General features: G+C 40.2%; 1 protein-coding gene across 2 annotated transcripts; it reads left to right on the forward strand.

Moving 5' to 3' along the window:
• The first annotated feature begins 4,077 nt into the window (after positions 1-4,077).
• On the forward strand, positions 4,078-13,138 carry cdk7 (cyclin-dependent kinase 7). Of its 2 annotated transcripts, none has more exons than XM_068704077.1 (12): positions 4,078-4,096; positions 6,190-6,249; positions 6,346-6,379; positions 6,478-6,545; positions 6,665-6,733; positions 8,363-8,473; positions 8,551-8,669; positions 9,104-9,203; positions 9,303-9,389; positions 9,482-9,631; positions 10,194-10,332; positions 11,022-13,138. In XM_068704077.1, the coding sequence occupies exons 5-12, from the start codon at positions 6,716-6,718 to the stop codon at positions 11,048-11,050; spliced, it is 753 nt and encodes a 250-aa protein (XP_068560178.1). In that variant the 5' UTR covers positions 4,078-4,096; positions 6,190-6,249; positions 6,346-6,379; positions 6,478-6,545; positions 6,665-6,715; the 3' UTR covers positions 11,051-13,138. The 2 variants fall into 2 exon arrangements, with proteins under 2 accessions (XP_068560178.1, XP_068560177.1); XM_068704076.1 differs by lacking the exon at positions 4,078-4,096 and adding an exon at positions 5,830-5,939.
• Positions 13,139-14,781: the final 1,643 nt, after the last annotated feature.

Here is a 14,781-nt window from a genome sequence, read left to right on the forward strand (position 1 = left end):
CACGTGTAGAGCACCCACTGAGAGGTATTTCATTAGCCGGGGTGGTATTTGTGATCGTGTGTGCTCAGTAACATGTAAACACTCAGCACAGTTTCAAACTTCAAAAATGTGCAATGCCATCAGTGGTTTAGGTGTTGTTACTTTTCACTTCCCCTGCTGTGGCACATTGATTATATTCACAAACGTGTTATATGTGTGTAAAAAGAGTCTCTACTCATTGGGAGTGTTTTCATAACAGCAACTCTGTGTAACCCATTTACTCACATATGGGCATGGGGCCACTATTGTATTACTGCATGTGTGTGTTAGTGTGCATTTGAACTACATCTTTATGAGGTCCAAATGCAATTATTGTGAGATTATTATCATTATTGCTCCTTGCTTTTAGGATAATTCTGGGGTATTTCAGGGAATGATGTTCAATAAAGAACTAGAGTTACAACTGGGTTTAGGGCTGTAAACTGAGCTCAAAATTAAAATTAAGCTCACGGTTAATGGGGATTGTAGGGTTTTGGAGATAAACTCTGAGACTGCACAAGTATAGAATAACAAATGAATGTGTGTGTGTTTGTGTGTTTGTTTGTGTGTGTGTGTGTGCGCATGTGTGTGTGTGTTTGTTCACATTCATGTGTGTCTATTGATTTGGGATGTGTGCAAAAATACAAAGAGACCCCTGAGAGTGAGGGGTCAACAGCTGCTCCCCAACAACCAATCAATTGCAGTGTATCAGTAAACATTACACATAGACACACATGCAAACACACACACGGCAAGATACAGACCGCACTCTGTTCTTGAATCTGTTGCCATGGATACAAGATACAGGCAGCCAAGAGGGAGCAGTTTTCCAGCTTAAACTGTAAATATTGAATTATGATGGGGAAGAAGGAGACAGCAGAGCAGGGCAAGGTTCCTGTCTGAATGATCTAGATATCTAGATAATCCTTTCATCTCTATTCACCGCTACAGGAAATCTGTTGCATCATTCATGTTCATCAAGTTCAACATAAAAAGATCAATCTGTCTTCCCGATCCAGCCATTTATCTAACTCTATACAGACGGAGAGCTGGCCCCATTCCTTCATGTCTCCCTGCCTTTTTGTCTGAAACATCTTCACTCCCTCAAGTGGGACGCAAAGTAAATGCTTCCCCATGCCTGATTTGCAATACATAAAAGTGAATCTCATTCAAACCACTTTACCAAATGCAGAGGTTTTTATGTGGCAACAGTTCCTCTGTGGTTTCATCGATGGGGATAAAGGAGATTGAGATGAAGAAGTGAAGAAAAAAACTGATTTAACAATTAATAAATGCTTTGGCAAATGATTTAAGTGAGGCCACTGGAGAGAAGAATTTAGAAAGGGAGAAAAGAGAGGCTCTGAAGGTGAATGTCAATAATTGGTTGACTGTCTTTATGAATAATATAAGCAATGGAGTCAGCAGAGCTTAAATAATAATAATACACTGGTATTCATAACAAAGCAACAGCACTGGACTACGCCGGGAAAGACTGAGTCAACGTACCAACCTTGAGCTGACATTGTGAGCAGGAGAGACTCACGTTCAATCAATGAAGGGGCTTCTCTCAGGGAGTCCACTAATCTCACAGGGCAGCAGAGGGTTCATCAGCGCTGAGAGACCCCTGGGACTGACAGAGGTAATGGGGTTAGCTGAGAGAGAGGAAGAGAGTGTGCACGTGTGTGTGCATGTGTTTGTGTGTGTGTGCAGGAGAAAAGGTTGTCGCCATGAGTAAGACAGTGAAAGCATGCAAGGAACAAGCAATTGTGTGTGTGATAGCGTGCCCTTGTGTGTTGCAGATACAGATGCGAGAAACAGTGCATATGTTTGTGTGTGTGTGTACGTGTGTGTGTGTGTGTGTGTGTGTGTGTGTGTGTGTGTGTGTGTGTGTGTGTGTGTGTGTGTGTGTCAGAAGGAGCAAGGGCCATGCTGATAGAGTGAGAAGTTAATGGGACGTGTGACAAGGTTGATTACTGAGGCCTCAGTGATCTGGCTGGGTTAATGAAGTAAACGACTTCTTGGATAACACACTACTCGGGCAATCTCCTGCTCCTGATACACTCTGATGAACCAGAATGGCCTTTTCTTCTCCCTAATTTACCTACCTACTGTTTGAATTCACCCTGGAACCCACATTTCACACATCCTCTATTTGTATCTCCAAATGTATTTCCCTACTGTTCACCATTAATTAAGACAAAAAAAACTGAACATATAGGCAACACACAGCAATTCATTAAAACAGAACTGCTCAGCACACAGTGTACAGTCTCTCTGAAGGACTAAAGTGGCCACCTGCTGTTTGCACATGCAGTCACACTTGCATATACAACGCTAGACACACACACACAAACAAAGGGAGAGAAAAAGTTATTGGAAGACTTTGTTCTCCATTTGTGGCTGAGATAGAGATTCTTCTAATGAGAGCGATAACGACGTCTGAGAGGAGATGCAGACCAGAACAAAACAACGACGCAGATGGGAACTAAGACAACAACAAAGACAGCCCTAAATGCAGTTGACTGCGGACTCCCCGCTGGCTCTGTTTATGTGAAGAGATGACACTGCGCCCATCCCCCTGCTACTTATAGGGACATTATCATAATGTTGTCTCTGTATGAGCCGAGCTATCAAGTGGGCTCATCTTGAAGTCCTCCACAAGCCCCGGTGTATGCTGATGCCTCAGATGCTGGAGGAAGACAATAGGGAGCAAAAAGAATAAATTCTGCCCTAATATTTATTCAAACTGACAGTTCTGGCGTCTAACAATGGAGCCCAGGACTGACAGCACCAATTTGATGAATCTCTGCGTTGGTTGTAAACAAACGGCAGCAAGGAAGATAATGGTTGTCCTTCTGTTTGTCCTTCATCTTTTGTATTGTCTTGTCACTACAGACATTTGCAAAAAAATAAACGTGTAATGAACAAAGTGACTAATGTTGTGGACTGTGAGTGGTTGCAGTATGTCAATGTCAGAAGTTAGATACATTTGGGTTCACTCCTGGCTTTTATGCTTTACTAAAGAAAAAACAAGCAATATATCAAGAATGAAAGCATCCATTATATACGTGAATAATAAATAATTAGTTCTCAGAAACAGATATTGTTTGTCACGACTTGTGTGAACCTTCACACCTCAAACTTCCACCCTACAACATCCTGTTGTGTTATAACTGTGCATGTGGTCAGATACAGCTGCATTTGTGTGTGTGTGTGTGTGTTTGTGTGGGCCTATGTGAGAGAGTCAGAAACAGAAACAAAGAGGAAAACTCCCTTGATGAAAGAACACTGCCACTTCCCCTGAGATTCGGTGAGTAAAACGTAGACAGAGATGTAGCAGGTGTATGATACGGATCGCTGCGATAGCGCTGAATCATTTTTTCATCTACACATTCAGTCAGTGTATCAAAACTCCTTTTTAATCATATCTTTCCAATATTTTTACCTAATAGAGGGCAAGTAATCTGGAGTCCAATGGTGCAATTTGACCAACTAAAACAGAAAGAGCAGGTCAATGTACAATAACCAAAATTCTGTCCGATATTCATCTTAATCTTTTTAGATGTGCTTAGGGCATGACTGAAGCTTTTGACAGTTTTATTTTTTCTCAGACATGGCCTATGGATTTTTAGATCTTGTTTTCTGCATTGTGATGTGATATACATGGTTTGTGGATGGTGGTGGTGGTTTAATCAAATCTGCCAGTGTGTGTGACAGAACTAGTGTTAGACAGGGTTATGCAAAGAGGAAATGAACTGTAAAAAAAAATTGGTCAGGGACCAACTGATGGCCTCCTCTTCACTCTCTCAAAGACAACTGGTCAGATTATCAGGGCTATACAATCAGTGTATAGTATTGAATGAAGTGGCCACATACCACAGGCACACACAAACACACAAAAAAACACATGGCCTGCATTTGTTGTTTACTGTATATTGTGTGAACACTGTCCCGTCTGAAGCTGCCTCCCAGCAGCAGGATGTGGTGGTGCGACACGTCCTCGCTCAACAACACCTACTTCCTATGAGTTTGATAAACAGCCCTGTGGTTTCACTCTCCTCCTGCCCGTCAAACAGAGGTAGGCCTAAACACACAAACACACACACACATGCACACACACACCAGCTCAACAGCATCACCATCTGCTAATGTGACATATAACCAGAGTGAGTTATTGTGTGTAATGTTACCCATGCTATCATGAGATTTACTGTGAAAAACTGTGTAAACGCCACCAGAATCACTTATGCCTCCATAACTCAGCTGCCACTCTCCTCATCCACAGCCTCAGAAAGAGACTGAGAGGGATGAGCACAATAATGCCCTCAAATCATAACAAGAATTAGAGGAGGATATCAAGATGTCACATTTGTTTTAGAGCGAAAGATGTAAGTGGGTCTGAGTTATGTCCGCCACCGGACAGTTATGTTCCACATTAAGGCCGCCTGTGCGTCCCTAAAGGTTGATGATACAATGCCAGTAAAGATTTAGACTGCTGCTAAAGTCTCTTGTCTTCTCTCCTCTCCTCTCTTCTTTTCTTTTCTGCATGGTTGCATGGGCACATACGGTCCTGTCAGTCACATCTGTGAGCTGTCAGGATATGAATGTGCAGGCATCTGAGGGAAGACTGAGGGGTGTATTAGGCCTGCTGATCCTTCATACTCCTCTTGTCAAACTTAACATGAAAATGAAAGTCAGTCAAAGAGAGAAAGGGTGCATGTGTGTGTGTGTGTGTGTGTGTGTGTGTGTGTGTGTGTGTATGTGTGTGTGTGTGTCTGTGTGTGTGTGTGAGGCAGGGAGGGGTCAAAGGAGAGGAGCTGTGCCTAATCCTGTGGGATGGGAGGGTATCTATATGTATGGAGATAGGATGTAGAGATGTGTTCAGCGGTGCATGGATCACAAAACCTTCCTAACTGACAGAAGAGACTCCCAAGAGACCAATGTCAAACTGGTAACTGCTAAAAAAAAATGAAAAAAGGCAAACTGTCTGGAACATGACAGTACTGCATATTGCATCATAACTGTGAAATGTTACAGGACTTTGAGAACAGATACGATCTGAGTTGAGATTAGTTTTGTGGTTCTGTCAATAATTAAGAAATCATATGAAGTTTACTATGATTTTGTTTTACTGTATTAAAATCACAGTATTAATATTCTAATTTGTAGTGGTTGTGGTAATAGTCATAAAAAGAAACGCTATATGATATATGTAATATGATATTATACAAACCTGCTACATAAATTTAGTAATTTGATAACAGATCAAATTTGAACTGAGATTTATTTTTCTTTAGTTGCTTAAGAAATCCAACTAAGTGTACGACGGCAAATATTTGAATATTATCTAAACATTATTATTTAATTTAGTTTTGATATCATTTTATTATTTGTTCTGCTCACAGTAGTTCATACAAATATTCACAATCAGAACACAACTCTATTTACACATTCCATGACCGAAAAAGGAGCAGGGAGATTATCATTATTATTATCATTATTATTATTAATATTTGTGGTAGTAGTAGACGTTACATGTTACCGTCATAATAAAGTAATGCAAATAACAATAACGTTTATGACGTAAACACACTTCATTCAATTATACAGTAAAACGATTGTGGCACGGCATCCACAACATCAATTAGTAAAAAGATAATTCACTGTATTCCTAAAAATTAAATAGAATTGATAATACTGCTATCCAAGTTGATGTAACGTTAGTGTTCTCAGTGTAAACCTGAACCGGTAGGTGGTGGTGTTGGTCAATACAAAACCTCCTTTAACCCGGAATGAGAACAAACGGACCTTTAATTAGGCAGGAAGTGTCCTCGTGAAACTGACAGTTAGCCACCATGGCGCATGATGTAAAATCCAGAAACAAACGATACGAGAAACTGGATTTCCTCGGAGAGGGTCAGGTAGGCAGAGGCAATAATCATTCGGCAATAATAATCTCGGTCTTAATATCTGTCCACGTTCTTCTCCTCGCGGGTTCTGAGTGGCTGTGTAGAAAGCATGTTAGCAAAGCTAACAAGCGTTAGCTGGTTGTTAATGTCAACAAAGCCTTGCTGGTTCATGCTATTGTGCTGACAGCATCAGTGTTGTAAAATAAATAGACATTCGGGCGCTGTGTTTCTGTACTTATCTCTCTCTGTTTCTCTCATCCAGTTCGCCACAGTGTACAAAGCCAGGGACAAAACCACTGATACCATAGTTGCCATTAAAAAGGTAAAACAAAGTAGCATAAATGTAGACACCTGTTAGCATTTGTATGCCATGCAGACGGTAAACAACAAGTTGTTGTCTTTTTTCTTCTTCTTGCAGATTAAGGTTGGCCACAGAACTGAGGCTAAAGATGGTAATTAAATGCTGAATGACTATTGGCACACATATGATGTTTTTACCACACAGTGCAGCTCATTGCCACCCACCTAATGAATGATTTCTAATCAATAGGTATTAACAGGACTGCTCTTCGAGAGATCAAACTGCTGCAGGAACTGCATCATACAAATATCATTGGGGTGGGTAAACATCCATTGTGTCAGCATTGTTTTAATCTTCTTCATGAAATGTAAAGGGTATTACTTGTGAGGGAAAACGACCATGTTGCATTAACATGTCATGTTCTGTGTGTTTTTAGCTGCTAGACGCCTTTGGACACAAATCTAACATCAGCCTGGTGTTTGATTTCATGGAAACAGACCTGGAGGTGAGACACTTTCTTGCCTTTTCAGAAAATCTCTGTCCGTCTGTGTCTTTCAAGGGATAGACCGGAATAACATGGTGCAATATTATGCAGACTCTCACAATAACCCATTGAAAAACTGCATTTCCCCGAGTGCGTCTTGAGTAAGTTTTATCAGGAAAGATATTAGCCAATACTTAAAATAGTAAAGCTCTAAGTGTTTGTCTGTCATTAATATGGATGCACCGGATATTGGGTCGATACTGACTCAAATAGCTGTATTGGGTATTGGTGATAATTGTGGCATCTAATAAATTCTATGTTTATATTTACATTATATACTGGAAATGTATTTGATCCCTGTTTAGGTTTTGACCAAGTTGTTTTATTTATAAGTTATAAGTTTATTTATAAGTTGTTTTTTGCATTAAAAATGTGTATATTTGCATTGAGATTCCTGTTAACTTTAAGGATTGTTTACCATGTACCTGGTGTAGGATTTATTATTGAAATAATAAACAACAATTCAGCTAATTTATATCAATGTATTTCTTTGTTACATTTTGTTTTCCAGAGGTAGGAAAGCAATGTTTAAGTTCAGCCTGAAATCACAAAAGAATGATCCCAGTCTGTTCACACAGTGAGACATACAGTTTATTTATTTAACACTGATATCTGGTGGGTACTCTATACACTGTCTCTGTGTGGAGAGTTTACAACACTCATTCATGGTTGTTAAATAACTTTATGTTGCATTTCATTAGCGGGCCACCAGATGGAAATTTCAGTCTTTATTACCTCGCCCTTAATTGAGATCAGGGAGAGAGCATTTAATAGCTGGGTTTCATTAGTGATTTATTTTCCTCACAAATATCTACTTTAGGTGTGGGGCAACTCTGATAGTAATTAGTTTGATGCTTTGTTCAGCTTTCTATCTGTGACTGGCTGAGCTGGCTACAGAATGAGTGTAATTGAGGGGTGTAAGGTCAGAAGACGTACAAAGTAGCACTGAAAATAGGAGCAGGATGACGAAGATAGCAGCGTGAGTGCTCCCGTTTAACCATTAAGTGGTTCTGCAAGGTCACTGAGGCTTTTATTTTCCTTCTCTGGTTTGTTTTAGCATACAAGGCTCCAGATGGGCGCCCACCACCAATATATATCAGGCTCTAATAGAACGATGCAAAACAAGATAAATACGCTTTAAAAAAAATCAATAACACTCCACTCTTGGCTCTCACAGCGAATTGATGCCATTAGTGTCGCACAGGCAGCAGACAGACATGAGGGTGAAATATGATCACCGGTGCTGAAAGACTATTTTTAGGCCATAAGGTTGCATTTGGCTGCATGAGCTTATCAACTACAGATGTTCGATGCTTTTCTTACCAATAAAATGAAGTGGCAGGATAGTGGAGTCAGTGATGGTGGAGCTGGAGGAACAATGGAGATTGTGGGTGAGAGGTTGAATCTGGTTTGTGCTGTTTAGCTTGGCAGCAGCTGTGTCTACGTCGTCAGAGATGTATCTATGTTGTCTTTGGTTCTCTTATCTGATCTGGTAGGAGTCATTTTTAATGTGGAGCCTAGAGTGTAATGGATGAAGATTATTAGTTTTCAGATATCCGGCCTTACTTAAGCCCCTTTGTTTTTTTTAAGGTGATCATCAAAGACACCAGCCTAGTCCTGACTCCGGCCAACATCAAAGCCTACATCCTCATGACCCTACAGGGATTAGAGTATATGCACCACCACTGGGTCCTGCACAGGGTAAGAGCACTTATAACACGCACACACGCATGCACCACATAGTCAGTAATGTACATTTTGCTGCTTTGTACATACAGGATCTGAAGCCCAATAATCTGCTGCTAGACGGCAATGGAGTGTTGAAGTTGGCTGATTTTGGTTTGGCCAAAGCGTTTGGCAGCCCCAACAGAGTCTACACACATCAAGTTGTTACCAGGTCTGTGCTTTTTGTCCAACTTATTGTGTTAATAATACAGATCTTATACTTATCTGTACATTACCTTGTTTTTTTGCTTCACTTAAATCTCCTTAACTAAATCAATTTAGATAAATTAATCCGCATGTGCTTAATTTCGTTAAATGTAATGTCAATTGTCTGTCATTTGGAGATACGTTTGAGACTGGTTGATTCAATTTGCCTTAATTGCCGACACATGGGTAAGGTAAGACATGTGTGACAGCACATATTCTAAAATAGATGGTTAGACCCATGGAAACCTCGGCCCCTATTGGCTAAAGAATCTTAAGGTTTCCCAGGTGCTGTAGGCGTCATTCTAGTTCAACAGGATCAATCTCTCTGGAGGAGTAGCGTACTTAATGCCTGTTTTAAGTGTTGTACAAAGTAACTCTGTTTATTGATCCTTTTCCTAGGTGGTACCGCTCCCCTGAGCTCCTGTTTGGTGCCAGGATGTACGGTGTGGGTGTTGACATGTGGGCAGTGGGATGCATCTTGGCAGAGTTACTCCTTCGGGTACACAAACCTCACTTCAAAGATATATTCCTTCAGTAACAAGGAATGCTGTTATTTTTGCTTCCTTGCTTACGTCTCTGCATGTCTCCTTTGCTGTAGATACCATTCCTGGCTGGAGACTCAGATCTTGACCAGCTGACAAAGATCTTTGAGGCTCTTGGGACGCCTTCAGAAGAGACGTGGCCGGTTGGTATCTTGTTTTTTCCCAGTGATCGATGTTTTGGCTTTGCTCACAAGTGAAATCCCTTGTTTAATTTGTTTGTCCTATACGTCTGCAGGGAATGAATAGTCTACCAGATTATGTGTCCTTCAAAATATTTCCTGGCACACCGCTGGAACATATATTTAGTGCAGCTGGAGACGACTTACTAGAGCTGCTACAGGGCCTGTTCACCTTTAACCCCTTGACGAGGACCACAGCTACCCAGGTAACACACCACTAAAGCAAAGTAGCTTTTCTCATACTCTCATTATAGGAATAATGTGCTATTGTTAATTGTGTGCTGACACTGAAGACTACAAGTCTAAAGGAACATTTTACATTTAAAGTTAAGATATATTGAGAGATGTGTTGCAAGAAAATCTAACAATAAAAAGTTAAACATTTCAATAAACCATTACCCTAATGGTGAGTTTGATCAACATGTCTAGAACAAATATCCAGATGTCTTTTTTTAATCTACACATTTTCCAATGATCAGCATTATGCTTTGTATAGAGCTATTTTGGAAACAGAAAAAAAGGAACAACAAAGAGTAAGATAAAAGGAATAAAACAGTTTATCTTTTCTTGGAAACGGTTTACGACATCTTTTGGCATTTTTTCAGACTCCATTCAGTAAATAAGGTGACAAAAAAAATTGACGTATACAAGAAGATACTCTTGTAAATGCATACTTGCAGTATACTTTTGTAAGGACTGATTGCCCATCAGCAGGTGATGACATTATAACATTATTGTGACATTTTACTGTTGTCTGTTGTTCTCCAGGCTCTGAAAATGAGGTACTTCAGTAATCGACCTGGTCCCACTCTTGGTCCACAACTCCCCCGACCCAACTGTTCAGCTGAGGCTCTGAGGGAAAAGGAAACCGTCGGGCTCAAGAGGAAAATTGAAGGCCTGGAGACAAGTAATCCACACATGTTATTAGCTCACAGTTGCTATATGTACCCCTAATCCTAAAGTACCTCCAAAGTAAAATAAAGCCGGTCAATATTATTATTATTATTATTATTATTATTATTATTATTATTATGGTAAAACTGGTTAAACGGTGTCTGCCACAGAATGTTAGAGCCAGACTTTGAACGAGCTGGACATTTTAGAACATCCCATTCAGACCAAACTTACATCAAGCATGTTGTGAAATGTTCGCCCAGTGAACCGATCCTGTGTTCTCATGGTTATGCACACCACGATGATTGAACCTAGCAATTCAAAGGGTGTTGGCTGCTCATTTAACTGCAGTTAGAAATTCAGAATATAGCAAAGTAGAACACGCACGCATACAGTTTAGTGGACTGTGGTAGGCTATGTTTTACTAAAGGAGGACCTTGGTGTTACTGGGAGGTTCAAAGCTTTTCCAGTTCCTGTGGTTTGGAAAATATCTGGTTTGCCTATACACTATGCTGTATGCTACAGTATATTACAGAGAGAATTTCCAAATACTTAAAGTAGACGGAATTTTTAGATGTTAGCAGATTTCTCATTATAGGCTTGTTTTACTTGCACATGTAGTGTGGATACAGTATGTTGCTGTATTGTTCTGAAGTGTTTTTTAAATATGTTTTGTAACAACAGTCTTTGTGTTATTTTCAGCTGTGATGAAGAAGAAGCTCATTTTCTGATGGGACCTTTGGTAATCAGATGATCACCATCTTCACACCATTCTGTGGCTCAGATGTCCCGCAATGCTCAGGATCGTCCACTGGAATGAAACAAAAGAAGTGCAGTGCACAGACCAAAGGGCTCAGATGTGGTCGACTTTAGGACATTTTAGTGGTAGTAGCTGTTAAATCAGTTGAGAATTGTGCCTAAAGTTTGGTCGAAGGTGCTGCTGTCTGTAGCACCCCATCGGCTGCTGTACAACAGAGGTCAATAGCGTCTGGTCTTCCTTCATTGTAACAATGATGCCTAAGCTCTGGGAGCCTGTTGTAATATGTATATTTATGTGACTGAAAATAAGAACAACCAAACAAACAAGCCTGATTTCTTTTATTTATGTGTGTATATATATATATTTAAACAGTGCAAATGCATATGTGGGATTTTCACACTGTGGTCTGACTACCTGAGCTCACCATGAAACTACATTGGAATATATGATTCAAATATTTGTCCTAGTTCACACAATACCGTCCATACCGTCCACCTCATACAGACTGATTTCATGTTTGAAAAAATCGTAGGGTCTACTTTTTCTCCTGTTTAATGTGTGGACATACAGTTGTGGTCAAAAGTTTACATACACTTGTAAAGAACATAATGTCATGGCTCTCTTGAGTTTCCCTGTTATTTCTACAACTCTGATTTTTCTCTGATAGAGTGATTGGAACAGATACTTCTTTGTCACAAAAACATTCATGAAGTTTGGTTCTTTCATGACTTTATTATGGGTTAACAGAAAAAGTGATCAAATCTGCTGGGTCAAAAATATACATACAGCAGTGGTAATATTTGGTTACATGTCCCTTGGTCATTTTCACTTCGATTAGGCTCTTTTGGTAGCCATCCACAAGCTTCTGGCAAGCTTCTCGTTGAATCTTTGACCACTCCTCTTGACAGAAATGGTGCAGTTCAGTTAAATTTGATGGCTTTCTGACATGGACTTGTTTCTTCAGCATTGTCCACATGTTCTCAATGGGATTTAAGTCAGGACTTTGGGAAGGCCATTCTAAAACCCTAATTCTAGCCTGATTTAGCCATTCCATTACCACTTTTGATGTGTGTTTGGGGTCATTGTCCTGTTGGAACACCCAACTGCGCCCAAGACCCAACCTTCGGGCTGATGATTTTAGGTTATCTTGAAGAATTTGAAGGTAATTCTCCTTCTTCATTATCCCATTTACTCTCTGTAAAGCACCAGTTCCATTGGCAGCAAAACAGCCCCACAGCATAATACTACCACCACCGTGCTTGACGGTAGGCATGGTGTTCTTGGGGTTAAAGGCCTCAACTTTTCTCCTCCAAACATATTGCTCGGCATTGTGGCCAAACAGCTCGATTTTTGTTTCGTCTGACCACAGAACTTTCCTCCAGAAGGTCTTATCTTTGTCCATGTGATCAGCAGCAAACTTCAGTCGAGCCTTAAGGTGCCGCTTTTGGAGCAAGGGCTTCCTTCTTGCACGGCAGCCTCTCAGTCCATGGAGATGCAAAACACACTTGACTGTAGACACTGACACCTGTGTTCCAGCAGCTTGTAATTCTTGGCAGATCTGCTTTTTGGTGGTTCTCGGTTGACTCTTCACCCTCCTGACCAATTTTCTCTCAGCAGCAGGTGATAGCTTGCGTTTTCTTCCTGATCGTGGCAGTGACAAAACAGTGCCATGCACTTTACACTTACAAACAATTGTTTGCACTGTTGCTCTTGGGACCTGCAGCTGCTTTGAAATGGCTCCAAGTGACTTTCCTGACTTGTTCAAGTCAATGATTCGCTTTTTCAGATCCATGCTGAGCTCCTTTGACTTTCCCATTGTAGCGTTTGTGGGCGTTTGTATCCAATGAGCCCTATTTAAATGGCCTCAGAGAAGTCACCAGTTGTCGTCACTCATAATCACTCACAAGAAGTTAAGAGGCCATGCTATGAAGCTCATTTCATTGACACAACTTTCTAAGTCACCAAAATTGCTAATTCATGTTGCTGTATGTATATTTTTGACCCAGCAGATTTTGCCACTTTTTCTGTTAACCCATAATAAAGTCATGAAAGAACCAAACTTCATGAATGTTTTTTGTGACAAAGAAGTATCTGTTCCAATCACTCTATCAGAGAAAAATCAGAGTTGTAGAAATAACTGGAAACTCAAGAGAGCCATGACATTATGTTCTTTACAAGTGTATGTAAACTTTTGACCACAACTGTAATTATACCCGTGGTTTATTTATTCACGTGTCAGAGGGACTGAGGTGTGTATTTGTTAAACTGTGTTTCTGTGGCATAAGCCATAATGCTTCTTCAGGGCAGACAGGGCGACGCTTGGCTTGACAGTTTCATTCAACAATGTGTCGCTTCGTATATCGCACCCTCGCTGTCCTTTCTCTTCAACATTACTGTGATTCAACGCAGTCTGACATGTTGGAGGCCTGATGCTCTGGCAGGTGTTCTGCTGCCCTTTTGGTTTTCTGTCAAACAGTATCAGATTAGAGAATGAGAGTATATTACATATTTAAAAAAAAAAAAAATCTGTCTTTATATTTAACCAAATCATATTATTTAACAAAACAGTGCAGATTTCTATTTTCTGTGTAATGTTAAATGTCATCTGCTTCAGTTCTCACAATGAGACCATGCATTAATTTCCCTTAAGGGATGTCTGACTAGTTTTAGTAAAAAAAAAATCCCAAACAAAGGCTTACATTTTATCATCCTGTTTAGTGTGACCACTTTCTGGACCTGGGCACAGAGGGTTTGCGGTCATGGTCCCATAAGTTCAGAGAGAAGGCAGCCTGTGTGATTCGTGCCTATATTCATAAATGCTCACAATACAGCACTGAGAGGGGACACAATGACTTTGTGTGGTGGCAGTGAGTGGCTACAGTGAGTGCGTATGTGCTGGGTAACTGGGTCAGATGACAGATCTGGTAAATAGCAGCACAGTCATGGAGAGCTACAGTAGCAGTCTTATCAGCTCAGGCTCATTCAAAGGCTGTTTCAGTGGCCAGGAAAAGCCCTGTTGAACCAACACACTGTTACAGAACATGAGCACAAGTTTGGTGGGAGAAAGAAATTTGCTCATATGCCTGAATCAGCAAGATGAGCATATGGCATGATCTGCAGTGGGATGATTAAGATCATGACATGAATAAAACTGTGTAAAGCCTTATGTAAAGCAGAATTTAACCAAAACAGACAGGTTTACTGGTCTTCTTTAAGACTGTCATTTGGAGGATGTTGAAGATGCACTTGCATGTGTATGACACAATAATATAAAACATAACATAAAACAACACAGATTCATATTCCTTACCAAGCCATAACCTCCCTAGCTGTTGGAATCATTTTATCCCACAGCAAAAAAATACAACAGCTCCACAAATTAATTAAACACACTGCCTCGTATGAAGGTACTGAATATGAGCCAGATGTAAAGGTGATAGAAAATAGGTGTTAAGTAATTTACATTATGTGGGGCATTATTATATTTAGTTCCAGATCACTCGGTAGACATATGTACTGTAGATCTTTTTGAATAATAGTGTGAAATCTCATGAAATTGTTCTACATTCATTTAATATTCCTTGGTCTTCTAATGTATTTAAGGTTTTATTGCAATTCATTTGTGACATCTGGCTTTGTGTTGGTGATGTGCAGTGGGAGGAGAGACAGGGAGGAATTAAGGGGGGGGGCGTTGTTCTCATG

Source organism: Cebidichthys violaceus, unplaced genomic scaffold (assembly GCF_023349555.1).
Source record: "Cebidichthys violaceus isolate CVI_PGR_0920_01 unplaced genomic scaffold, fCebVio1.0.p SCAF_9, whole genome shotgun sequence".
Taxonomy (NCBI): Eukaryota; Metazoa; Chordata; class Actinopteri; order Perciformes; family Stichaeidae; genus Cebidichthys; species Cebidichthys violaceus.

What these genes read in the sequence shown, in the direction of transcription:
- cdk7 (XM_068704076.1), top strand. Translation starts at nt 5,874, where the DNA reads ATGGCGCATGATGTAAAATCCAGAAACAAACGATACGAGAAACTGGAT. An exon ending in ATTTCCTCGGAGAGGGTCAG is followed by an intron (nt 5,940 to 6,189) that starts GTAGGCAGAGGC and finishes TCTCTCATCCAG; the next exon opens with TTCGCCACAGTGTACAAAGC. An exon ending in AATTGAAGGCCTGGAGACAA is followed by an intron (nt 10,333 to 11,021) that starts GTAATCCACACA and finishes TGTTATTTTCAG; the next exon opens with CTGTGATGAAGAAGAAGCTC.